The sequence below is a fragment of the Loxodonta africana genome, chromosome 2 (assembly GCF_030014295.1).
Source record: "Loxodonta africana isolate mLoxAfr1 chromosome 2, mLoxAfr1.hap2, whole genome shotgun sequence".
In the NCBI taxonomy this organism is placed as follows: domain Eukaryota; kingdom Metazoa; phylum Chordata; class Mammalia; order Proboscidea; family Elephantidae; genus Loxodonta; species Loxodonta africana.
In genome coordinates this window covers 211,028,774-211,055,899 of record NC_087343.1, presented here as the reverse complement: position 1 = coordinate 211,055,899, position 27,126 = coordinate 211,028,774, and the positions used below count along the sequence as shown (strand labels likewise).

The following is a 27,126-nucleotide window of genomic DNA, read 5'->3' as shown; positions in this document are numbered from 1 at the left end:
CAGGCTCTGTCCTACTATGCAAGGACCCTAAGACAGATGGGTAATTTTCACACCCTCTAGATCCTGGTCTGGTGCAGGCAGGCTGGCTGCACATGGTTGCAGCATTGCATGCTGGACCTCGGAAGGGTTCTTTGAGCGCATGCTGGGTCCAGCCTTAGCCTGGGGTTATGGGGCAAGCTTCTTGGAGGGAATCTTTGAGGGACTGCAGCTCCAAGGAATTGGAGCTGCCATGTAGTGGGCACAGGGCACTGAACAGTGGGAGGGTGGGGAGTGGGGGCACAGCCCACACCTGCAGGCACAGCCCATACCTGTAGGCACCGCCCGTACCTGCAGGCACCGCCCACACCTGCAGGCATAGTCAGTGGGTGGAGGGGGGATGGCGGCCAGGCCCAGGATGCTGGGCAAGAAGGGGTATGATGGGTCCACCAGGAGCAAGGCAGCCAGTGCCTGGGGCACCTGAGCATCACCTGGGAATGCTGGCCCAGGTGGGTCTGCACTGCCAATTTTTTTTTAATTGAGATAAAATTCATGTACCATAAAAGTCACCACTTTAACCATTTTAAAGTTTACAATTTAGTATACGGTCATGCGCTGCGTAACGTCTGATCACGTGTACGTCCGTGGTTCCGTAAGGTTATAACAAACTTCAGAAATCTCTATTAGAGAACAGGACATAGTGGATGTAACCGGACGTAGCACACGCTTCCCACATGCAATGTGTATCTCCTGTCTCTTGTATACAAAGTAATTGCATTGTCAGATTTCTAATGATACAGTACATATATAACCCATAACACTTGTCTTGATAGTTATAATAAATGCCAGCGTTACTGGCTTATGTATGTATGTACTGTACGGTATTTTCTGTCATTATTTTAACGTGAACTTTCCCTACTTACAAATAGAAAGTTTACTGTGTAACAGTGTATGCTTCGACTCGTAGGCAGCAGCATCCAATCTCGTGTATCAGACGTCTCTTGAGTGTTGAGGTCTTATTTCTGTTTAATTTTCTTTCGAAAATATTACCGTGAAGTGTATCATGGCTCTCAAACACAGCAAAACCAGTGCCAGTGATAGCAGCAACAAGAGGCAAAGAAGTCTTGATTTGGAAGTGAAACAAAAGGTATTCCATACAGCTTTGCTAAGTATAATAATACAGTTTCACACAGTGTCCTATTTCACAGAACGTAGCGACGCATTTCTTAACTTTTTCATCGTCACAAAGGGAAACCCCGTGCCCATTTGCAGTCACTCTCCATTCCCCTGCCCGCAGCCCCTGGCCGCTCACCTACTTTCTGCCTCTATGCGTTTGCCTGTTCTGGATGTTTCATGGAACGGAGCCATACACTGTGTGAATTTTTGTGTTTGCTTCTTTCGCTTAGCATCATGGGTTAAAGATTCTTCCGTGTGGTAGCATGCATCAGGGCTTCATTCCACTTTATGGCTGAGTAATACTCCATTGTGTGAATAGACCACGGTTAGTTGATCCATTCATCAGTTGATGAACATTTGGATTGTTTCTGCATTTTGGCTTTTATGAATCCAATTTTTTAAGAAAAAAATTGAAACCTGAATTTTCGAAATCTGTTCATTTTAAGGAAACCCTGGTGGCATAGTGGTTAAGTGTCACAGCTGTTAATCAAGAGGTTAGTAGTTCAAATCCACCAGCTGCTCCTTGGAAACTCTATGGGGCAGTTCTACTCTGTCCTATCGGGTCTCTGTGAGTTGGAATTGACTCAGTGGCAGTGGGTTTTTGGTATTCATTTTAAAATTAAATGAATTAAAAAAAATTAAGGACATGGCTGTTACTAATTGAAATATGTCTGAATGTGGCCACATGCAGCTTATGGACCCCCAGCTTGCAGCTGCTTGCACTTGCCCACCCAGGGCATTTTCCCGGTGTCCTGGGGAGGAAGCTGAGGCACTAAAGCACCAGAGAGGCTGCTGATTCCTTGGAATCGCACAGCTCATTAGGGCAGGCTCAGAGCTATGGCACCTTGTCCTGGCTGGCTTCACCTTCCTGACTGTGTCAAAGTCTATCTGTGACCCTGGCCTCTTCTGGAAAAGTCACCTCAAATTCTAGCACTGAGAGAACCATTGTTAAAGCGTTAGCTTATCTGCCTCCTGTTTTTTCTGGGCACTTATGTTTTTACGTGGTTAAGTTCAGGCTGTATATGTAGTTTTACATGTATGTGTATTTTTTGTTTTTTCACGACCACTCCCAGGCACAGTGGAAGCCCTAGGCAGCTCCCCTGTAACTCAGTCAACATCCTGTTGTTCTACACAGGGGTGGCACTCTGCAGCGGGTTTGAAACCAACTTGTAACATAAAAGGGCATTAAAACCATTGTTTCTTCAGAATGCTCACATTTGCAGGAAAAATGTCCTTCCAGATCCCGAGTCCACTGAAGCATATTAACAATACCTCTGCCTCGTCTTCCATCTGTGTGGCTCCAGAGCGAGCACTTGGTATCGGAGTTGCTGACTTACTCTCTGGTAGAGCCTGCTGACGTGTATTTCTAGGGCCACTCCACTGTCCTGTGATGCGTCCGTAAATTTGAAAGATTAAAACCGTTTCCTAAGCACCATTACTGGCACCCTCCGGATGAAAGAAAAGCCATTTGAAAGCTGCTGTTTGTAGCCAGCCCACCATTACCAGCTCTTCCCAAGTAGCACTGGGGGCGCCTCGGCCAGGCAGCCTCCGGAGGACGTGTTCAAGGCTGAGAGGAGGGAAGTGGTGCCTGCCAGATCAGTGGGGCAGTTCTTCCTTCTTCCCAGACACAAAGAGCTGCCACCTGGTAGGAGCAGGGCTCACAGCCTGGCGATTCAGAAGGCTTAGGCGCCTCTCGGCCAACTCACCCGCCTCCCTCCCAGGCGAGGACAGAGCCATCTTCTGCCCTGGCAGCAGCAGGTGGTGCTGCTGGCTTCTGGGTGACCCCCCGCATTGGCACGGCTCTTCTATGCCTCCCCATCCCCCTGCACTGTGTCTGTGAATAATTCATGTGTGAGGCGTGGGATGAACAGGCTGGCAGTGGTGGCCATGGGAGATGCTGCTCCTTGTGAATGGGTCCACAGAGCTGGAGGCCGGAACCCACCAGTGCTTCTGACCTGGGTTCCATCCCTACTTCCTATCGTTTATTTGTGCTTTCAACAAGCACTTATTGATTTGGGTGTGTAGATGTCCCGGGCTCTGCCAAGAGTGCAGAAGCAAGTACACAGAGGAGCCTGGGAGAGAATCTACAGCCATCAGTGGGGGTGGAGGATGTTGCCAGCCACTCCCCCTGGGCAGCTTGTTTGGACCTCTCAGTGCCCATGGAAGAAGAAGGGGGTGTTACCCGTCCCCAAGTTGAAGGAAGTGAGATGCAAGAGTTGTGGCATCATGCTGATCTCTGGCCCACTGTGAAGCAGAAGTTGGCACCAGCTGCTGGGCTGTTTGTGTTTCTGCATGCTCTGCCTGCATGCACTCCACCCAGCAGCTGGCGCTACACTGCAGGCATGTGGGTCCCCACCCATCACGGCAGAGCGACACCTAGACAAAGTTCACGGCAGAGGTCACGCTGGCATCCCCGATTATCTGCTGGTTTGGGTGTGGTCAGGGTAAAACCAGACACATCTTTACACCCAGAGCTCTCCTTCTGAGTCCCCTGTGACCTGGCTTGAGCTGAAAGGAGGACAGGCAGCCTCTCTGGGCTTGAGCTGAGTGTCTTCCTGCATGGGACCGGCAGCAGGGATGGGGTCTTCTCCCAGGCCAGGCTTACCCATTCAATACTGTACAGAATGTAAGCTGCTGATTTGTAAAGTCGTCGGCCATGCCGTTGTTTGGTTGTTACAGCAGCACGTTGGACAGGGAAAGCAGGGCTTGTGGGAAATAGCAGGGTGTGTGAGAGAGGCTGTGGGATCGTGTCTGTCTCTGTGGAGCCGGGAGCACACACGGCTTTACCCCAGTAGTTGTACAGTTCGTGGTTAGAAGAGCTGTTCTGGAGGCATTGCGCTGCTCTGCTTTAACCCTTGGAGATGCAGGTGTGTCAGCTGTGGTGTGTTCAGACCCCTGTTCCCCAAGAGTGTGTGCAGAGCAGCAGCATCCCAGTTTGGCACACACACCTGTGTATACATAGTCGCGGCCAGGAAGGCGAAGCCCAAGGGGCTGGGGGCTGGGGTACGAGCCAAGACTTGCCTTTTGTGGGTGATGCCTGCCTTTATTTTGTGTCTTGGTTTCTGCTTGAAAACTTGGCGCTGCCGTTCCTGCCGTGGGAGGCCTCTCTCCATGTCGGTGATGACCCTACACTCAGAATGCCCTGCCCTGGCTGCCGGCGCTCACCACCATCTTGGTGGTGTGCAGTTCTTTGTGCCCATGTCTCTTCCTCAGAGGCAGGGGCTGGACCATCCTAGGCCCAGACCTGGTGATGCTGACCAGGTGTTGCTTGAGATGACTTCCAGGACCACCATGGCGCAGAGCAAGAGCAGCGTGTGGGAAGGCAGGGTCATCCCCACCTCCTGCCTGTCCACACAGGCCTATGGTCATAGCCAGACCCCAGACTGTGGCTTTACTCTGTGGAAGGTTTGGTGACGGAGGGCTTAGCGCTTCTCACCTTTTAGGGCTCCTGGGAGCTTCTAATGGTCCAGTGCCCAGTCCTCCCCAGAATGTATGTGTGTGGGGAGGCAGCATCATCAGTATTTACTTAAATTCCCCAAGAGGCCCCAGGGACAGCACAGATCAGCACACTGACCTGGCACTCTAGTCCCACTGGGTCTTAGATACTCAAAAGCGCCAGTGTGGACTTCCAGGGTGGATTAGGGGCAGCTGACGTTTGTGTGTGTGTTTCTGTATCTGAACCACATCTTCACCCAGAACCTTCTAGAATAAGTCCCTGGGCCCCAGTGTTCAGATGCCTCAGCTGTGAGGTTCTGTGCCTCCCTGATCCTTTGCCCCACCCCCCATTCCCCAGTTAGTTGCTGGCACCTTCTGTGGGTCAGGCTCCTCACTGAGCCTGAGACTGGTGTGGGCAGACTGATCCCTGCCCTCAGGGCCCACACTCTTGCAGGGAGAAAGACAGGCTCCATGAGCAAGAAAGGTGGGGGAATGCCACGTGGGAGCTCTGAGCCTGGGCTTGGGTTGGTGCCAGAGGTGGCTAATAAGATGGGTGGAGGCTGCAGGGGTGGGGCCATCCTTCCTGGCAGGCCCCTCCCAATAGAGTGGGTTGGGAGAGTAATCTGGTCCAGGTGCTATGTTTATGGTTTAAATGGAGGCTCAGAGATGGTCACCATGATGCAGATCCTCTCTGCTCTGCCGCCCTTCAGTGGGCCCTCCCATGCCCCTCCAGCCTTCAGCTCAAGATCCTGTGCTCCTGAGAACACATGGCAGCCTTGCCTGCAGACCTGGATCCCCAGACCACAGCCCAGAGGAATGAGAGGACCTTCCTGTGGCTCCTGAACCACTTCTGGGAGTTGGGGGGACTCATCAGAACCCTTCCCTGTTGGGATCAAGTCCCACTGAGACTGGAATGAGTGGGGTGAGGGATGGATTTTCGCAATGGGAATGAGTAAATGCTGGAAAGCAGCCCTTGAGTGTGCCCTGACGGAGGAAAGGGGGGAGTGACAGGAGTGGGGGAGCTGCCTGGAGGTGGTCAGGGTGTGGGAGCAGTGGCAGGCCTCCAGTCCACGCCCCTTGGCCCAGCTGAGGTCAGAGGCTGCAGCCTGTCCCACAACCGGACTTGGCAGACTCCTCTCCCTGCATTAGCTGGTAACACTGTCCCAACTGCTGTGCCTCCACGGGGAGCCAGACTCCCCCTGGAACCAGGTCCCAGGTCTTTTTATTGCAACATAGGCCATGAGAGACATGTTGGAACATTTCTGATTTGCAGTCAGAGCTGTGCATGGCTCTCCAGTCAGGATGGACACCTGAGACCCAGTGAGATGCCACGTTGGGGGCAGAACAAAGGCCTGCCAGCATTGTGGTTCCAGGGAGGGGCCCATAGAGGGCCAGGCTCAGTTTCTTGATCCTGCCTTTGTCACATCCAGCAGAAGGGAACCTGGGAGAGCAGTTTTGGTCACAGGGCGTAGTGGTTCTATGAGAGATACTGGGAAGGACAGGAGTGAACATCAGAAGGAGGTTTTGGAGACCTCTAGGGCATTGTGGGTTTCAGGGCAGCAGCAGGAGAACACTGAGTCCAAACAGGTGGTCACAGGCCATGAATACATGGATGGTGGGCGTGTCCGGGGATGCTGGGAATGAAAACTGCTGGGTTTCAGCTTGCAGTTTGGTGTCTGCCTTGGCCCATTTCTAATTCACAGCTAATTGTTTTAGTTGCTGTGGCAAGCCTGGAAAGTAGTGAAAGCAACGCTGCCCTCTTCCCCTTCCCAGTCCTGCTCCCAGCTAACTGTCGCCTGACCCCTGCTGAAGGGGTTAAGCTGATACAGGCTTAGTAGGTTCATGCCAGAGCCACTAAGCATTTCAAAGACTAGTCGGGATGAAGCCATAATGGCGAATGACTGGCAGTAGGTTCATTTTTATGGCTAAGGAGTCTCCTACCCACATGTCTAACTCTGAGCATTGCAGCTAGGGCAGTTCAGAGAGGCATATGTAGAAATGGGAGTCCAGAGGGTAGAGTTGAGTCCTCTCAGAGGCTCAGGGGAGCATTCCCTGGTCTCCTCTCGGGCTGACCAACCACTACCACCTCCTGCTGTTCCTTTATGAGCCTAAAAAATCAGTGAGATCATCACAGGCATATTGGGTGCCAATGTCCCATCTAGTTCTGGGGGTGCTGGTTTCTGGAACTCCCAGGAGAGTTCAGAGTCCAGGGGAGACTCTAAGGCAATACATTGTTGTACTATATGATAAATGAAAAAAAGTGTGTGGAGGAGTCCAGAGGAGTCAGGGAAGGCAAGAAGAGAAACGAAAAGAGGGAGGGACTTGGAAGCACAGAGGTGGTGGGCAGCGGAGGTGCCCTTCATTGTGTTTGGGGAGCAATGGAGAGGTCGATGTGGCCAGGGCGAGCATGAAGGCAAAATGAGGACATGTAACACATCTGTTTGGAGTTCCAGAAGAGTTAATATTTGAAAATACAGTGACTGAGGGTTTTCAAGAATTGTGGAAAGATCGAGGAAGCCTAGTGAATCTTAATCAGTAAATAAAAGAAACCCCCACCTGGACACTTCATCAGTAAAGCACAGGATACCAGAGAAAGAGCATATCTTAATACAGCCACAGAGAAAAGGCAGTCCATTACAAAGGAACTGCAGTTAGGCTTACAGCTGACTTCTCAACAACAATGATGGATACCAGGAGACAGTAGGATAACACCTTCAGTGTGCTGAAGGAAAAAAGAAAAAAACAAAAACTGTCAGCCTAGAATTCCATTCCTAACAAAATCATCTTTCAAGAATGATGGTGAAATAAAGATATTTTAAGTTTTAAACAGACAAAAACTGTCAATCTCCAGAATTCTATATTCAGTGAAGGAAGGTAGTCTTCAAGAATGAAAGTGAAAAAATGACATTTGCAGGTAAAGAAAACTAACAGAGTTTGTTGCCAGCACATCTTCACTACAAGAAGTGTTAACAGAAGCTCTTCAGGTGGATAGGATAGAAAACTATATGGAAACTGAGCTCGTTGAGGAGTGAAGAGCATCAGAAATGGGAAGTAGTAAAAATGTGATAAGACTAAATGGTCAACAATTACTTTAAAACAAAGATGAGACTGTAAGGGGGGGGGGCAGGGAAACTAGATTAATGGAAACAGAACAACCAGAATAGAAATATTGAGAACATTCACGCATTGTGAAGAATGTAACCAGTGTCACTGAACAATTTGTGTAGAAATTGTTGAGTGGGAAACTAAACTGCTATGTGTCAATCTTCACTGAAAACACAACAAAATATTATTTACAAAAAAGTAACGAGAATATAAGAAAATGTGAGCAACACAGTTCACAAGCTTGTGAATTTGCTGTTCGCAATAAATGGAGACCACGCAGCCTTTTCAAGCACCTGCAGAGTACTGAAAAAGCTAGCCATGACAGATTTCAAAAAATTGGGACGATGGAGTGAGGGGCTATTTGATCAAGTCTGTGCTTACCAATTTGAAAACTTAGATAAAATGGATATTAAAAAAAAAAAACTTAGCAACACTGACTGGAGAACAATAAAAAAACCCATAGATAGAAACAGTTTTATAATCACTAAAGAAATTGAGTCAGTATTTAAAAATCCCCCCTTCCCAAAAAATCCACACAGAGGGCTTTACTGGCAAGTTCTGATAACATTCAAGAAATAATTCATTTTTACACCAAGTTCTCCAGAGACCAGGAAGATAGAGAATGATTCTTACTCATTCTGTGAGGTCTCAACACCAGGTGAGGGCAGTACAGTTTGAGAATGGGAATGTCAGGCAAGTCTCACTTAGGAATATAGATGCAGAAGCCTGAAGGAAAGAAGCAATTGCAAAACGAAAATAGGAAAATATAAAAAATATGTAACACCTTATAGAGAAGTTTGTTTGCAAGGACCAAGTCATTAGAATATTTATGTACCATACTAACAGAGAAAAATAGAAAAACTGTGATCATTTGAACGAAGGCAAAAATGTTTGCTAAAATTCATGAGCCTTTTTTGCAAAATCCTTAGCAAATTTGGAATAAAGGGACCTTCTGTAACATGATACCCCCAAAACCAAACCCACTGCCGTCCTTCGAGTTGATTCTGACTCATAGTGACCCTGAAGAACAGACTAGAGGTGCTCTATAGGGTTTCCAAGGTGGTAAATCTTTAGAGAACAGACTGCCACATCTTTCTTCCTTGGAGTGGCTGGTGGGTTCAAATCACTGACATTTTGGTTAGCGGCTGAGCGCTTAATCATTGTGCCATCAGGGCTCCTTATAACCTGATAAAAGGCTTCTAAAAAGAAAAAACTAAATATGTTGTCATCATGTCAGTTCCAACTCATGGCAGCCCTGTGTATTCCAGAGTACAACTGCTCCATAGGGCTTTCTTGGCTGTAATCTGTACAGAAGCAGGTTGCCAGACCTTTCTTCTGTTGTACTGCTGGGTGGGTTTGCAGCATCAACCTTTTAGTTAGTACTCAAGCACAAACCATTTGTTCCACCCGGGGATCTGTAGCTAACACTAGAAACCTGAAACCCAAAGCCTGTCATTGAGTCGATTCCTTACTTACACCAACCCAATAGGATAGAACAGAACTGCCCCATAGGGGTTCTAAGGCTGTAATCTTTATGGGAACAGACTGCCATATCCTTCTCCCAAGGAACAGCTGGTGAATTCAAACTGCCAGCCTTTTGGTTAGCAGCCGAGTGCTTAACCACTGTGCCACCAGCTACCATTATACTTATTGGTAAAATGTTGAAAATAGATCCTTTAGGATCAAGAACAAGCCAAGTGTACCTGCTATCAGCATTTCTACTTAACATTGCCATTGTTGATCCTAGCCACTGTAGTAAGACAAGAGAAAGAAAAAGTATAAGGACACTAAACAGTCATCATTTGCAGGTGATAAGGTTAGGTATATAGAAAATAAAAATTTCTATAGCTAGATTGTTAGAATTAAGAGTTATTAGAATTAGAATTAATTCCATGTATTAGAATTAAGAGTTTTAACAAGATTGCTGGATAAAAATATCAGTATGTAAAAATAAGCTTTTTTCTGTGTAACAATAAATAGAAAATGAAATTTTAAAAAGATACCAGTTATAATAACATAAAAATTACCAAGTTTCCAGTAATAAATTTACAAAAGTTGTATAAATTCCTTATGGAGAAGACTAAAATTTCACTGGAAGATACTAAAGAAGACTTGAATAAATGGAGGGGTAGTCATGGTTTTGGTTTGGAAGACTTGCTACTGTAACAGTAACAATTCTTTCAAAATTGATTTGATATTCAATGCAGTTCTAGTCAAAATCCCAACTAGGTTTTTTTCATTTGTTTGTTTTTGTTTTATGTAGCTTGACAAGATGATGATTTAAAAATGAATATGGAAGAGCAAAGGGCCAATAATAGTCCAGACACTTCCGAAGAACAAGAACAAGGTTGGGATTGGCTGTATTATATATCAAGAATTATTCTCATAGTAATATCTGTTCACATAGATAAGAAAGTGCAGAGACAGAAACAGATAAATGTATCAGTGGGACAGAGGAGAGCCCAGTAATAAATGCTTGAAGACATGATTTAGACAGAGCAGTTCAGTGGGAAAGAATGGACTGTTTAGTACTGGGATAATTCATCATTCGTTTGGGATTGAATCCTTATTTTATATCATGTCCAAAAATCAGTTCCTAATGGATTACATATCTAAATGTTAAAGGCAAAGCTATAAAACTTGTAAAAGTTACTGTAGAGAAATAGCTTCAAGGCCCTGGTGGAAGGAAAAAAAAAAAAAAAACACAGATTACAAAGGAAAATGTTGTTAAGTTCTACTTACATTCAAGTTAAATTCTCTGGGCATCAGAGACACCATAGGAGAGTGAAAAGGCAGGGTACAAATTGGGAGGAGATAATTTGTAACATAGTAAAAGGATTAGTATTCAGAATATGTAAAGAACTACAGTCCAATAAAAAAAAGATAAATCTGAAGAAGAATGGATAAAAGACTCCAACAGACACTGTAGGTTAAGGTTATGTGTCAACTTGGCTGGGCCATGATTCTCAGTGGTTTGGCAGTTTGATTTAGTTTGGCAGTTGTGTAATGATGCAATCCTTGATGACATCTGATATAATGTAATCACCTCCATGATGAGATCTGCTATGAGTGGCCATTCATTTGAAAGCAGTGTCCTTAGAGGTGTGTGGCCTGCATCCAGTATGTGTGGACTTTCCAACAGCGCTCACTGGCATTTGCTCTGCTCTGGATCCTGCATTCAGCTCATCAACATCTGACCTCCAGTTTTTGGGACTTGAACCAGCAGCCTCTCATCCGACCTGTGGATCTTGAGTTCTTCAGCCTTTGCAGCTACATGAGTCAGGAAAAGCTGCCAGCCTGACACCAGACCCACGGACTTGGGACTTCCTTGCCTCTACAAATGTGTGAGCCATTTCCTTGAGATAAATCTCTCTCTCTCACTATATATATACAGATATGTATGTGTATAAATATATATACACACACGTGCTTCACTGGTTTTGCTTCTCTAGAGAACCCAGCCTAAGGCATTTGGTACCGGGAGTAGGGTGCTGCTCTAACATACCTACGATGTGGAAGCGGTTTTGGAACTGTGTAATGGATAGAGGCTGGAAGAGTTTTAAAGTGCCTAATAGTAAAACCCTAGGTTGCCTTGAAGAGACTGTTGGTGGAATTATGGGCATCAAAAATAATTCTGGTGAGGACTCAGAAGTGAGAAGAGCTGTAACACTGGAAATGGCACAGATGGTGAGAAGCAGCAGCAGAGAAATGGCAGCAGCAGAACCAGGAGACCGGCACAAGATGGTGCAGGAGCCAACCCACAGAACAAGAGAACTGAATACTTTCAGGCAGGAAGCTTCCTGGTGGAGTGGGGTGCTTCAGGGCACTTTCTGATGGAGCTAGGCTTGCTGACCCATAGAGTGAGAGCGCTGAGTGCTTTCAGGCCAAGGTTTACTGGCAGAGTAGGGTGCCTCCAGGCACTTACTGGTAGAGCTAAAGAGCTTTGAAACACTTACTGATCAGGGCAGATGTTGGGCTGGCCCAGGGGGCCAAGAGGCAGGAAGCAGAAGCTGAAGAGACAATGAACACAGGTAGCCGAGCTGTCTCAGTCTCAAAGAGTAGGGCCATGACCTCTGGGGTCTCAAAGGGCGGATCCACAGCCTGCTGGGTCTCAAAGGGTGGGGCCGTGAACTCCTAGGTTTCAAAGAGTCAGTTCTTAAGCAACTCAGTTGAGGGGGCAGGACTGCCGTGCCTAAGGGGCAGAAGAACATAGGGCCTGCTAGGGCCAGGGGGGTGGGGTCATCACTCAGATGGACTAGGAGAATGGGGCCACCCAGATCCAAGGGAGCAGAATTGCCATCCCAGTGGGCCTGGAAGGTAGAGCTGAAGCCTGGGGCTGAGGGGCCTCCACCCGGAATCTGGAGAGTGTGGCCAATACCCGGAGTTGGAGGGCAGGGCCATTGTCTAAATGGTCTTAGAGAACAGAGGATTATTTTCAAGCACTGAGAGCTAATGTAATGGGTTCTGCTGACTTGCTTGGTGCTGCTGTTATCACTGTCTTCCCTCTAATTCTTCTCACCTGTGATGGAAATGTCTACCTTGTGCCTGTCCCACCATTGCACTTCGGAAGCAGATAACTTGTGTTCTAGGTTTCACAGATGAAGAGGAATTTTTGGAATTTGGACTTGGAGCTGATTTAAGACTTTTGGGATGATATGTTGAGGTGAATGTGTTTTACATGTGGTAAGGATGTGAATTTTGGGGGGCCAAAGTGTGGAATGTTGTGGATTGAATTGTGTCCCCGTAAAAATGTGTCAACTTTGCTAGGCCATGATTCCCAATATTGTATGGTTGTCTACCATTTTGTGATGCGATGAGATTATCCTGTGTGTTGTAAGTCCTAACCTCTATGGTGTTAATAAGGCAGGATTAGAGGCAGTTCTGTTAATGAGGCAGGACTCCATCTACAGGATTAGGTTGTGTCCTGAGTCAATCTCTTCTGAGATATGAAAGAGAGAAGCGAGCAGAGAGGAGAGGGACCTCATGCCGCCAAGAAAGAAGCACTGAGAGCAGAGCGCATACTTTGAACCTGGGGTCCCTGTGCTGAGAAGCTCCTAGACCAGGGAAGATTGATGACAAGGACCTTATCCCAGAGCCGACAGAGAGAGAGCCTTCCCCTGGAGATGGCATCCTGAATTCGGACTTCTAGCCTCCTAGACTGTGAGAGAAAAAAGTTCTGTTTCTTAATGCCGTCCACCTGTGGTATTTCTGTTATAGCAGCACTAGATGACTAAGACAGAGAGGAATTGTGAGTGACCCTGCGAAGATGCACAACTTCATTAAGGAACCAGGAAATGCAAATCAAAACCACAGTGAAATAGCATTTCACACCCACTGAATTGGCACAAGGGAAAAAATAAGATAGTACTAAGCTTTCCCGAGGTTATGAAGTGGAACCCCTGCTGCAGCGGGAGTGTCAGTTGGCACAAGCACTGTGGAAATCACTGTGGCGTACCTGGTAAAGGCTGAGGTGCCTGTGACCCAGTAGTTCCTGTGGATACCCGCGTGAACAAGAGCAAGCAGGGGCAGGGGGAGAGGGGGTTGCAGTGTGCTGCAGCAGAATAATCGTGATTGTTTTTACAGGCTGGAATATGCTATATAGCAGTAAGAATGAGTGAATTTCAGCTACTCATCAACAGGAATGAATCTTGAAAATAAAATGTGAAGTAAAGGGCCAGTCACAAGAGAATGTATACAGCATGTTTCCATTTTATACTGAAAACTCAGAAAATAGGCCCAAGTAACCCACATACTGTGTGAGAGAACTCTCTGAACCCGAGGAAATGGCTAACACAGAATTTGGCACCATCCGGGAGACCTCCCAAGGGCAGGGAGGTGCTTCTTGTTGCAAGCACTACAGGGTTCACCCTGTGTCAGCAGATACACTCAGATGTTCCCTTCTGCCCTTTCAAAGAAAAAAGCCGATTGTGACCACTAAATTGATTTTGTCACTCACAGTTTGAAAATGTTTTATGACCTAAGCTGATGTAAGTATACACAGGTGTTTGTCTTGTTATTACTTCTCATTGTGCAGGACTCCCCCTTTTCTCCACACACCTGTCAGAAGTCACTTCAGCCAGGTGGGGGCAGCTGCCTGGGTGATGGACGAGCTTCACAGAAAGCACAGTTGGATGCCTGGGGAGCCTGGGCAGAGTGTAGCATGGGTGGCCTGGTTCTTCCTGTTGTGGGGAACCTGTGCTTCAGATACCCCACTGGAGTGGAGTCTAGCTCAGGGGATATGGGGTTTGGAAAGGTCCTCCCTGCAGCCATGTTCTCTTTGGCCCATCACCAGGGGGCTAGCCCACATTGTCCTGGGGAGGAGGCCCACACAGTGTCCAGTTTGGGGCTCTAGTTCTGCCCAGTACCTGTGCGGGACCCACATTGTCCTCTCCCTTAACTTGCCCCAGCTGCCTGGAACATTCTAGGGCTGTCTGAGCCCTGGTCTGGTCTTCCCACAGGTGCCAAGTCAGCAGCATCTGTCGATCCATGGGGATTGCCTACCGGAACCAGCACGCACCCCGTCCCCAAGGGCTCAGACCCCTGGGCTGCTCCGCAGCATGCGGCCCCGAGTGCTGGTGTGAGAACCTCTGATGCCTGGGGTGCAGCCTCGGCCACCAAGCCCATGTCTGCTTCTGGTAAGGCCCAGCCCCAAGTGCTCAAGCGAAGGAGCCCAGCTTTGTGGGCTGGCAAGAGTTCGTGGCCGTCCTGTGCACCTGCCTGGGAGAGCCCCTGACTGGGTGGGAGAGCAGGCTGTGCTGGGCCTCGGGCTCACGGCCTCCAGGCCTGCCCCTGTATTCAGGGCCCAGGGCAGGCTGGCCTCAGGGAACTTCCCACACTCTCTTGTCCAGGCTTCTGGGCCCAGCTGGGATATACTCCTTCATCACTGGCATCCTCTCAGTTGCAGGACGTGGTAGAGGCAGGCAATGGCAGGAGTACCACACACGATGCACTGGGGGCCACGTCCCTGTGCCGGCCCTGATGGTCTTCCAGCCTACAGGTGACCCAGAGCTAGTGCTGCCCTCTCCGGCCCCCAGAGTTCTCCCCATGTGTGGGGGTAGAGATGTACCTCCCTGACCCCTCCAATGGGGCAAAGGCCCCTGCTGGCCCAACCCAGGCTGTGGGCTGGGGCACTAAGCACAGAAGCCACCTGACATGCCCCATCACTGCCTTTTGTGTCCACCCAGGGTCTTTTGATCTCTTCAGTAATCTGAATGGTACAATTAAAGATGACTTTTCTGAATTTGACAACCTCCGAACTTCAAAAAAAACAGGTATGTAAATGTGGCGGTGATTTCCATAACATTCTATGCATGTCCGCTTCATGCACTTCCTTTGTTGGGATCTTGGGAGCCTTAAACTTCTAGATGCAGGAACTGGCACATAAACAATGAGAAGTCTGCGCTGGAGGTTTTCTTTTCACTCCTCCTCTGTGGGGCTCCTGCTTCCTGTTCCAGCCGCCTGTATCTTGGCCTGCTTCCTTCCGGCTGTGTCACCAGGTCAGCCAAGCCCTGGGGCAGGTGCCTCCTGCATGCACACCCTCCTCCTAGGGTCTGACCTCCTCCTTCCAACTTCCTGTACCCCAGAGGGCCCTCCTCCTTCCACACAGCCCTGTCTTTGGACATGAGCATCATCACTCCCAGGTCATGGCTCCTGCCGGACCTCCGAGAACCCCCCGCCCCCAAGGCAAGCCTCCAGACCCGGCTTCCTTCCCTGGGTGCCTCTGGGGTGGGGGTGCTGAGAGAATGGACCTGGGGATGGAGGTGGGTCTGGAGGGGCCAGGGATGCCTTTTTTACCGGCTCCTGTGTGGAACTGGGCACAGTCGGGTGTCTGTCCTTCGCAGCAGTGGTCACAGCCACACACAGCAACTTCTGTCCTCTCTCTCCCCTCTCCCCTTCAGCCTGTCCCCCACCCCTCCCGCCCTCTTCCTCCTCTCCCTTCTCTTTTGACTCTTCAGCCGCAGCCACAGGCCTGGCCAGCCCTGGTCCCACGTGTGAGCAGCCAGGCCCTTGACCACCCTGCTGGCCACTCTGCCAGCCCAGGAGTCCCAGCCAGGAGGCCAGGGACAGCTTGGAGAACGTACTGGTTCTTGGGGTCTTTCTTTTGCTGCCTTAAAAAAAAAAAGAAAAAACCCCAGCAGTAAGAGTCCATGTGTCTCTCCACAGGCCTGAGTACAACCTGCCTGTCCTTGCCTGCCCTTTGCACCTCTGTGTGAAAGCTGCTTGGCCAGGCCATTGCTCCATGAACACGCTGCCATAGACTTTCATAATCTAGGTCCCCCCCAGTTACAGATGCAGTCACATTATGGGAAATGTGGAAAATACGGCTGAGTTTAAGAAAATGAAAGTCTTCTGTAGTTCTACCACCTGCGTGCAGCCTCCGTATCTTGTCAATGTTACTTTTTCTGACCTAGCAGTAATTTCTTGAATCCTTGATTTTTGGGAGGGTATTTTAGGTTGATTGCAGGTTTTGCTGATGTAATAACACTATGGTGAACATTCTGGTCCCGTTTTATGTTGCTTCCTTCCTTAGGCTACATTCTTAGAAAAGGGGCCGCTGAGTGGTGAGCGTGACCATTTTTAAGGACCTCTATGCCCATCACCACATTGCATCCCAGTGAAGCAGTCATATTCCCAGTGGTCTATCTCAGCAACCCTCTGTTGGCTGAATTTTAAAAATAATTTGCTTTCTTTTTACTGTCAAGAAATTAACGTTCACTGTAGAAAATTTCAAAAATGCAAGCAAAAAATATAAATTGCCAGTGCCTGGGCACCGACCCAGAACAACACACTTTGGGAGGATTGTGCTGAACGTGCTGTTTTATAAACCTGCTGTCTTCACTTGCTACTTCAGTGCAACGTACTTTCCTGATCATTAGCCCCCTCGGGAGCTGCGTTTTCACTGACTATGGGCGTCTGGTTATTTAACCACCCCGGGCTGGCTGCAGGCTCTCTCTGTCTTGGGGCTGTAGGGTCAGTCCTGCAGTGAACATCCCCATCTCCCGTCCAGCCTTGCAGGGCTCCTGGGAACTGCAGGTCGGAGGACTGTTGTGTGTGGCTCAGGATGCGTGTGGGGTCCAAGTGTGATGAGCTCTCACCTCCACGCTCACATGTGTCCTTGTCTTGCAGCGGAATCTGTGGCCTCTCTGCCATCCCAAACCAACGAAACCACAAGCCCTGACCCCTTCGACTCTCAGCCCCTAACGGTTGCTTCCAGCAAGCCCAGCGGTGCCCGGAAAACTCCTGAGTCCTTCCTGGGCCCCAACGCGGCCCTGGTGAACCTGGACTCGCTGGTGACCAAACCCGCCCCGCCGGCGCAATCCCTCAACCCCTTCCTGGCACCAGGTACATACTCCACAAGGTGTCCTCTGGCTGCTGCCTTATTCCTGAGACCCTCTCTGTTGCCTCTCTGGTGGGCTCCTCCTTCCACAGGTCCCAGATGAGGGGCCAGCCTCAAGGCTGGGAAGGAGTGGAGCTACCGGGCTGGGCCCAAGCCCGGAACTCCTTGCTCCAAGGCCGTGGGGGTGGGGACGAAGCCATTTGTAGTTGAGGAAGAGGTGTGAACAGAGGGCAGCCCTTCTCTCAGCTGAGAGGTCCTTCATGCTTGGTGCCCCTGGCTTGGCTGGGGGGCTCCAGCATTGGCTCTGGGCAGGGTCGGGTACAGGAGAGGGAGGAGCCAAGATTTGTTGTCTGCATCCCTGCTTTATGGGCAAAAATATAACTGAACCCTATGGCGTGAGCTGTCTTCCAAGGACCAAGCACCCTCACTTCAGCTCCTAGAACCCCACCCTCCTGCCCAGTTCAGTCTAAAGCCCTGCTCCACCCCTCCTGCTGACCACCCTGTCCTGCCCTCTTATCTCCCGTGTGCAGCAAGCACTAGCCGCAGGGAACCCCAGACTTGCTGGGTCCTCCTTACCCCTAGACATTTTCATGTTGTTTCTTCTGCCTGGAAGGTCCTTCTCCTCCTCCTTTTCCCGAGAAACACTCACTCCTCCTTCAACCCCCAGCTCAGGTGACCCCTTGCTCTGGGAGACCTCCACCCTTCCCCACAGATTCTCTAGCAGGGCCTAGGCTCCAGAGCAGGGACAGCCACATCAAGGTGTGCACCTGCCTCAGACCTGGCCCAGAGCAGGCAGGGTCTGAGCGGCTGGGGCTGCACCCTGGCAGGACTGCCGGAGGAGGATGACTGGTGGCCTCAGGGCCGGGTTTTGCACATTTGGGATGCAGAGCCGTGGCGCACAGTGGGGCATGGCTGCACCCAGGGCAGGGGCGTGGTGGTCCCTTGTTCCCTGGAGCTCTTTGCGGGGTGGAGCTGGTACAACTCAGTGCTCTAAACCAGCCTTGAGCCTATCCCTGCCCCAGGGTGGCTCCTGCCTCCTTTACCCAGCAACACAGTGGGAGGTCCATCAGCAGGCTGCCTGGGCTATACAGGTGGGCACTGTCAGCCCCTGGGGCAGCTTTTCATGATGAGGCTGCCCAGGCAGCGCTGTTGGACCTCCAGGGCCACTGAATTGTCCAGGCCACACTGTCAGCTGTGGGGTGACACAGCCACATCTGTGGTCCTGGCACCGTTCCTTCCTGGCTGAGCCCTCCAGCAGGTCACTGCCCTGCCTGGTGGTCTCAGCTCACTTCAGGCAGTTATGGCAAAGTCATGGCTAGGGGTTGGTGCAAGAACCCACCCTGGTGTGGGTCATTACAGCAGTCACCCGTGGGTGATGGGCAGCTGCTGGAGATGACTCAGTACCGGCAGCTCTGTGGTGTTTGGCAGCATACTAATAGATGTTTTGCTAAAAGGGGGAAAGGGTTTTGGAGGTGATACAAACCCTAAAAACACTGCTTAGACAGGGGCTTGGGTCTTTACTGAGGGCCCCTGGGCCTGCACGATGCCTTCTTGTAGCTCCACTGTCATTTCCCAGGGGTCACAGGGCACGGCCGCACTAGCAGAGGCTGTCACCAGCTGTGTAGTTGCTAGAGAAGGAGGTACGGAGGCCCTGCAGCCAGCACTGTCCCTTCAGGCACACAGCCTCAGCACGTCAGTGGTTACGCACAGCTGGGTCTCCTCACCTCAGTGGGCCCTGCTCTTCATGCAGGTGGTCAGTGTCTGCCGTGGGTTCAGCAAAGACCAGCAGGATAGTGGTGTTGGGGTGGGGGGCAGAGGTGGCCCTCTGCTTCTCCGCAGCTTTGGGGACCGTGTTGTCCTAACAGCTCTGCCTACTGCCCGTCCTCTTCTCTCCCCAGGTCCAGCTGCGGCCTCGGCCCCTGTTAACCCCTTCCAAGTGAACCAGCCCCAGCCACTGACTCTGAACCAGCTGCGGGGGAGCCCGGTCCCAGGGGCCAGCACATCCTTTGGGCCCAGCCCGGCTGTGGAGCCCCTGGCGATGACCTCCATGGCCCCTGCGGCTCCACACCCAGCTCTGGGCGGCAGTAGCTCCTTGACACCACTGGGCCCTGCAGCAGTGAACGTGGTGGGCAGTGTGGGCATCTCCCCATCGGCAGCTCCAACCTCTGGCACGACAAACCCTTTCCTCCTCTAGTGCCCAGGCCCGGGACTGCCTGGAGTGGTGCCCAGAGCGTCTGTGCCCAAGGGGGCGGACCAGGACCTGTGTGGACTGTGTCCAAGAGCTCTGGGAGGTTAGGGCAGCCCAGCTCCAGTTGCTTGAGAAGAGCTGTCCTTGCACCCAGTCCCCCTGGACCTGCAATCGTTGGAGAAAGCCTGCCAGGCCTCAGCGGCCCTGCAGACCACAGCCTGCCTGGTGGGGAGTGGACCCACCTGACCCAGCTCTCGCTGCCTTCTCCTGAGCGCCTGCCCTGGCACCACGAGGGATCTACTGGGCTCCCTGAGGCCCTTTGAGGAGGAAGGAAGTTGGCAGTGTTGCTGAGTGACTCTTGGACCTTGCCCGGCCCAGGACTGGGCTGCGGCCTTGTCTCTGCCCAGGCAGGCTGGGTGTGGGTGGGAGGGATCTCGCGCCTGGCCATAGAGGTGGGCTCTTTGGGAGTGGTCGTGCATATTTTACTTTCTTTGACTCGCGTGTGAGTTCAAAGTAAGCACAGTCACTGGGGGACAACTCTTGAATTAATCCACTAGAGCAAGCTTTAAACTAATCTGAGCATAACCCTGCCCTGTGGCTATATGCTGGTATACGTTTGCACAGATTTTGTTTAGTACAGTTTCATATTTGAGTTTGCAGAATTATCTAATAGTCTTTTTTTGGCTAATATTTTTATAATGTGGTTCTTATTTAACTGTCTAGTTTTGATAGAATTTACCAGGTCTGGCTGAATTAAGATATTGGCACATGTCATTTTAGTGGTTTAAATCCTCTTATTTATGGTTTTAACTCTGTAAGAAAATTTAAAAAGGAGACATTTGGATGACAAAAAAAAAAAAAAAAAAAACCTTATGGAAAAATGAGCAAATTTTTGTGACTTTATAGGAAAAAATATGGGAATTTGATTACACATAAAAGATGTTTATTTAAAAAAAAATTACAACAGCAACAAAAAAATCGATGGCCTCCCGTTGCCTTTTCCTTCCTTTAACTTTCTTTTGTGGTGAATTACCAAACTGGTGGGCTTTTAGCCTTTTTGGCTAGATCCTGAGGGAGAGGCTGTTTTTCTTACTGATATACCAATACCTGAAAATGAGAGAAAAAATCTAATGTAGGAATATGACTGACCGGTTTTTATCAATTAATTTCTTTTTTTTTATTAAAGGCATGCACGGATTAACAAGGACTTCTGTTTACAAGGGAATCTGAAATGGAAGAAACCACTTTCAACCTGTGTGTCTGTGAGCTACTGTCTTGGTCCATGTTCAGGTGGCAGATGGCATAACGTGGATGCGGCATCTCAGGGCAGGCTGCGGTGCTCCTGTTTCTGTGGGCCTGGGGCACCCCCAGGTTGGGACGGGGCGAGGGACTTAGGTGAGCCCTGATTTCACCCTGCCTACTCCAGAGACATGTTGCCGACTTAAAAATAATTCACGTCTTACTCTGGAGAGGAGGAAAAATTCATTCTCACGCAGATAGATGTTTAACAAGCATGCATCGATACCAGCTCCCTCTCCCAGCCTCCTCCTTTCCTCGCCCCACCAGCCTCAATAAAGACAGTAGTCCATCATGTATTAAAGACCAGAGGAAGCTTGTTTCTCTCCAGGGAAGGGCTATTTCCCAGCTGTGTGCACGCCCGGCTTCAGCCCAAAGGGCAGCCAGCTTGTCCCTGAGGGAATGGTAGACCCCTCCCCGACCTTGGGTCCGAGGAGGTCTGACCCTCAGTACAGGGAGCTGGTGAACTCCAAAAGCAGTCTCTGGGCTGGGATTCGGAACTGCTTGCTCAGGCTGCCCTCCCGTCTTAAAGTGTGCACCCATTAGTTCCTGTGGCAGCCCTTATGCCCCAGAGCCAAGTGCCGACTAGAGCTGCTCTAGGCCCTGACGGGCCACCGTGCCCACAGTTTCTGACCAGACCAGCTCTGACTGAATTGGGGCAGGGCATAGATTCGGGGGGGGGGGGGGGGGGGGTTCCTAGCATTCTGCCTGTCTGGTTTTGTTCAAGAACCGGGCATCTGGTCTCTTTCTGCCGAGGGTAGGTGGGGGCAGGAGATTCCCTTGGGAAGGTGTTTTCACCCCAGAGTGGCGAGAGGCCTGGGCCGGCCTTACAGGCTGCTGGACCAAACTTGACTACTTGGGGTCAGCAATTCCATTGTAATAAACAAGAACCCAAGGTGCCTCTGAGGGCCCAACATCTTCCTTTTCATCCACTACAGCCCCCAACTACCCCCAGCACCAGGTCCCAGAGCGCACTATCCCTGTCCCCGCTGCACTGATCAAAACACTGCCTGGCCACCGTGCACCCCCAATGAGCATGGGCAGAGGGTCCCTGTGGTACCCTCAGTCCCAGGGCTGGTGGCTAACTTTGAGCTTGTGTTGACTTGATACCTATTTACTGTACAAATATAATTCGTGGTTTGTACCACGATGCGGTTTCTAGCTGTGTCCTTCCCCTATCCACCTTCATTAATCCCATGACAGACAGTGGAGTTGAGGGGCATGGTGGGTAAGCCAGGCTGGAGACAGCCCAGTTCATGTGGAGGCCAGCTGGTCCTCCTGCCCATGTGACCCTGGGATTCGAGGCCTCTGAACCTCAGTGGCGGGTGGGGATGGGGACAGAAAGGAAGTGGGGAGCAGGAGCTGGCAGCTAGTGGGGTTCCTGCCCTGGTGAGACTCTGGGACAGTGAGTCTCCAGGGGTGTGACTGATGGAATTGCTGGCCACAATGCTTTACTCCTTCCAGCATCACCCCATCGCCACCACTGGTCGAGTGGATGTCACCACCCCTGATCTGGGCCTAGCCATGTGTCTTGCTTAGAGTGAAGTACAGTGAAGTACAGGTGGCAGTGTGGATTTCAGGCTGGTGTTGACGGCCCCGCATGCTCATCTTCTCTTCGGCATCCATGTCACAGGAAGAGCTGCCCTGAGAAACCACACAGCCTAGCAGCCTACAGACCCTGAGTGTGTAATTGCCGTGAGCCACTGGCTTCTGGTGGTACAAATGGCCTGCCCCCCTTTCGGACCTGTGATGAGAGGAGGGACAGAAACATGTCCAGACAGGGCTGGAAGGGGTACTCGGTGGAGGAAGAGCTGGGAGAGCCCTGAGCGTGGGCCCTCTGCTGGGCTGCCAGTACCAGCCCTGGGCCTGCCCTGCAACTCACCTCCTCAGTCCCAACACAGGGCCCACAGCGTCCATTCAGGGACCCAACACACAGACCAAGCGCTGGCCTGGAGGACTCCGGGGAGGGGCTGGGGGAGGCCTGAGGCGGGTTTGCTGGAGCAACGGGGGCTGGTGGCAGAGAGTGCCCTTCCGGAACAGGTCATAGGAGAGGAAGGAGGAGGTGAGTCAATGCTCTAGGCTCTGCTGCGGTGGCCAGCCTCCACCCCTCAGTGGCCTCATCAGGCCCAGTGCCCCGAAGGCAGCCTTCCAAGCAGAGGCTCAGGGACCAGACTGCCTTTGTCTCTGGAGTCCGCTGTCTTTAGCACGTGGCTCTGAAGGGGCTGGGGAAGCTGTTAGGGGTCAGGCCTGGAAAGGCATGCATCTCTTCCACCACACTCTGGTGCTGGGACAGGGTATAAGGGTAGGGGTGGGGGGTGGGGGTACGGAGATGGGTGTGTTCAGCACCTGGCTGGTCTCTCACCGCTGGTCCTCATCACCAAATAGTTTTTCCCACACACCTCCCACCCCCATGCAGTGCATATTCTCTCCCCCAAGGGAGATGTCCTAAGGGCTCCCCAATCTCCACATCCAGCTTAAGTCCGTTATTTCTGGGGGGTGCAGAGCTTGCCCCCCCGCCCCACGCCGGCACTGCCTACACACTTCAGAGTCACCTTATCTGCACCCCTGGTAAGTCATGGAGCAGGACGAGCAGCCGCTACAGACAACGTTGGGAACTGGGAACTGTGGTGCCTGCCATCCTGCCAAGCGGGAAAGGTCCCGATGATGTGCTGGTTCTCCCTGCCCCAGTCTCTCCTTTGTGGGGGGGCGGTTCAGCCTTTTTCTATGCCCTGTGTTTTGTGGCCACAGTGGACGTGGGTGTTAGAGCGCTTGCTCAGCTTGTGTGGACATTCAGGGCCTAAGCCCTGTGTCAAAGACTCATGTCCAGGCTCATGGTTCATTTGGCAACACAGTTCCCTCCTAAAGTTGGTAATCTTTTGATCCCTGTTTCTAGTCAGTTCCATGTGCCAATAACCGCTGTTTGGTTAGACTGTTACTTGTCTGACGCTGTCTCCCCGGGCAGTCGGCTCCCACACTGACTCTGGGACTAGATGGGCTAGTGGGATATTAGCAAGCAGAGGCTTGGTAAACACTTGCACCCTGGGGCCTCTTCTCTTGGGGTGCCGCCACTTGGTACCCAACTATCATGTAGGAGAAGCCTGGCCACAAGGAGAGGCCATGCGGAGGAGAACAAGGTGCTCTGGTCGGTAGTTCCAGACGGGCTCCCGGATGACTGTCAGCCACAGACATGAGCCACCTCAGATGTCCCAGCTCAGCTAACTGCAGCCCCAGCCAACATAATGTGGCTCAGAACCGCCCAGCTGAGTTCAATCGCCCTGGAATCATGAGAGAGAAGACATAGTGGCTGCTTCAAGCTACAAAGTTTTGGGGTAGTTTGTTACACAGCAGTAGGTAACTGAAAAGCACACACACAAAATACTTTCCTAGAGCAACTCCATGTGTGTCGGAGGAGAACGGTGCTTCTGGGGTTTTCAGTGGCTGAACCTGCCTCACTTCCTTGTTCCCTGACTTCCATACTTATTTCAACTTAATACTAGCTACCCTGAGGCCATCTGACCCAGTGGTGGGAAGGGCACCTCTTTAAGGCTGGGTTACTCTGTTCAAACGTTTTACTAGGCCTTTATTGCTAAAGCATTTCTCAAGTTTTTCCTTTTGTGAGTTCTAGAATTGGTCTCCTTTTTCAACATTTTGATGCTGAAATATTTTGGTTTCTTCTTTTTCATTTCTGCTTGCAAACTAGCCACTTCTTGAGCTTATCTCTTTATTGTAATAGCTTCCTAAATGCAGCCACCGATAGCCGTCGAACAGCACTAATAGCCTATCATCCTTTTCCCCTAGAGCTGTTGACCAGATAGGCACAGGGATGTTCCTGGCAGCGCCGCTCCAAGCTGTGACTCAGTAACCCAGGCTCCTCCTTATTTCTCCATCCTCAACACCTGGCCCCAAGGGTGCCGTGGAAAGGGAATGAGAAGGATCACCCACAGGAGACTTTTAATGGGCCCGAACTAGAGCGTGGGCATCCTTTCACCTGTTTCTTTGGCCAGAACTACTCATATGCACCCACCTAGATACAAGGGGTCCGGACATACAGTCTCCCTCCATGTCCGGAAAAATGAAATGGTTTGGTGAACACACAGCTGTGTTGCTGTGGAGGGAGCACAGACCGATGGGACGTGGGGGTGACCTAGGCCACACACCTCACCTGTTCTCCATTAGATGGTCACAGGTCTCCACCCTCCTCCCCACATACCTGCACACACACAGGCTTCAACCTCCCAATATCCTATCGTTCTCACCTGGATAGGGTTGGGTATGCACTTGTCAAAACTGGTGCAGAGGCCACCTGAGATGATGCATTTTTTGTATGTAAACGTTATTTAAAAAAAAAAAAGATTGAACTCTAGTTAATGATAAAACCAAAAACTAAACCCAGTGCCGTTAAGGCGATTCCGACTCATAGCGACCCTTTGGACAGAGTAGAACTGCCCCACAGTTTGCAAGGAGTGCCTGGCGGATTTGAACTGCCGACCCTTGGGTTAGCAGCCATAGCATTTAACCACTATGCCACCAGGATTTCCAGTTAATGATAAGCAACCTGAAATATTCAGAGGGAAATGTACTGATGTCTGTGATTTACTTTGAAATGCACTAAAAACAGGATAGATTGATGGGCTGGTGGCAAGATGAATAGTTGGATATACGGGAAAAGCAAGTACAGGAAAATGGTTAACAGAATCTAGTTTGTATGTGGCTGTTCGCTGTACAATTATTTCAACTCTTCTGGGCTTGAAAAGTAATAAAATGTTGGAAAATTACACAAATAAAAAAAAGGGTCACCTACTACGTCAAAGCTGTGCTAGGTGGTAGATGTGACCTAAGTCACCTGTGAACACAGAAGGGAACAGGATGAGGGTTCAGGGCAGGGCAGGGGGAGGTCCACTGGCATGTGGAGGTGAGGAAGCGGACAGAGGACAGGCGGCACCCTCAAGTCCTGCAGTAAAGGCGGGCCGAGAAACGGAGTGTATCTGGAGGAGCCCAGGGTGGGTTGGTTGGTCTGCAGTATCAGAGCATGTCCACCACGCCTAGGCTGATGCGAATGAGCCTGCAGAGGGGGAACACCTGATGGAGGCGGGAGAGGAGAATCGCAGACCCCAACCTGGAGAAGCCAGAGGGGGTGTGGGCCACTTCAGGCAGGGCCAGGAATGAATGAAACAGAAGACAGTCCTGTCACGTGTGGTGGAGCAGGCATGAGGAAGCTCCTCAATAGTTCCCATTTCCTTGCAAGCTCAGCTGCGGGAAGGAGGCCGAGCAGGTACTGAAGTCCGAATAGAAAAAAGATGTGAAGCATTTTCTCAGAGAAGGCAGGGGTGCGCATGAGGAAAGGCAGGATTGCCTAGCAGAGTGGCCATCCGAAGCCTGGCCCGTGGACTGAGCATGGGCCCAGCAGCCGGTGGTTCCTGCTCCTGTGAATTGGGGTTTGCCAGGTGGATATAAAGGGGGAAATAAGCACAGGAGTCTACAAATATGTGCATGTAAATGATGACCATGAACTTCAAACTGGGTAGGGAGGAAAGGAAGGGCTGGTGGTCAGCAAAAGGGGGGCCAGCCTGTCAGTAGCTTGGCATCCGGGACGGGAGGACAGTGTTGGAGATGGGACCTGGGTTGGGAATCCTGGTGTGGGGAAGTGATGGTCTAAGAGGTGATGGTCAACTGGAAATGGGTCTGACCATGGGAGTGGGTGGCTGTTGAGGGGTGGAGGCCAAGTTCTTGGGGTTATCCATGTGGACAGTGATGTCCCCAAGAATGGCTGGAGGCTAAGATGGGGCACAAGGCATTCCAATCTCAGTAACTGCCACAGTCAGTGGTATGGTCTGATGGCCTGGGCTTCAGGGGAGTTGGATGGAGGAGGGCTTGGAAACGTTCTCAAAACGCTAATAAGGGGCCAGGCCACACAGCCTACCTCTGCGTCCAGGTGGAAAAACTACCTGTAACAGACCATAGGGCACAGTCTGGGCTCAGTGAGGGCTGGAAGGTCAAGGCGACTTTCCACTCTGAGACTGAGGATGAAGCACAAGCCCCAGCTAGGGCAGGTGTGGCAGAGGCCTGGGCATGTATGCATGCTTCCTATGGTGCTGACAAAACTGAGACCAAGGGTAGGACAGGGTTGTCCCCAGTCTCCTGGTGGTGGTGTGGAGGTGGAGGCCTGCCAGGAGCCCAGGCCTGGCACTTGGTGGCTCCCCTTATACCTGCTGAGGTTGGCATCCAGGCTGAGAGGAGCCCAGCTGGGCAGGGCCCTGTTTGCCCAGCGTGCCTGCGGAAGGCTTTGTGGCAGGGCGAGAGCCCTGCTGTGTACTGGGAGGTGGCTGCCTGGTGCTGGCGTGTGGGTGCAGTGCGAGGAAGCCCGGCCTCAGGGGCTGAGACCCCCATAGGAGTGACAGGGGGACTGGTGTGCTATATGCACAGCTCCACAAAGTGGGCAGAGCCTCCTGGGCTTAGGGCCATGGCAAGTGCTATGGGGGCTCACCTCTCGCCAGCTCGAGGCTAGCAGAGCCGGGGCTCCAGCAAGTAGCCTCTTGCCTCTGGGAGGCCATCAGCCCCTCCTCAGATGCACATGGGGGGCAGAGGGCAGGCTGCAACCACATCCACAGATGCC

The 27,126-nt window shown here is 51.0% G+C and overlaps 1 protein-coding gene across 7 annotated transcripts in view; it reads left to right on the top strand.

The window, feature by feature from the left end:
- EPN2 (epsin 2) overlaps nt 1-20,098 on the top strand; it is a 107,728-nt gene extending 87,630 nt beyond the window's left edge. For all 7 annotated transcript variants that reach the window (XM_064279365.1, XM_064279364.1, XM_064279363.1 and 4 more), the window contains 4 exons: nt 14,151-14,327; nt 14,877-14,963; nt 16,819-17,034; nt 18,928-20,098. In XM_064279365.1, the coding sequence (XP_064135435.1) occupies nt 14,151-14,327; nt 14,877-14,963; nt 16,819-17,034; nt 18,928-19,223 (776 nt within the window). In that variant the 3' untranslated portion in view covers nt 19,224-20,098. The remainder of the gene's footprint in view (nt 1-14,150; nt 14,328-14,876; nt 14,964-16,818; nt 17,035-18,927) is intronic.
- The last annotated feature ends 7,028 nt before the right edge of the window (nt 20,099-27,126 follow it).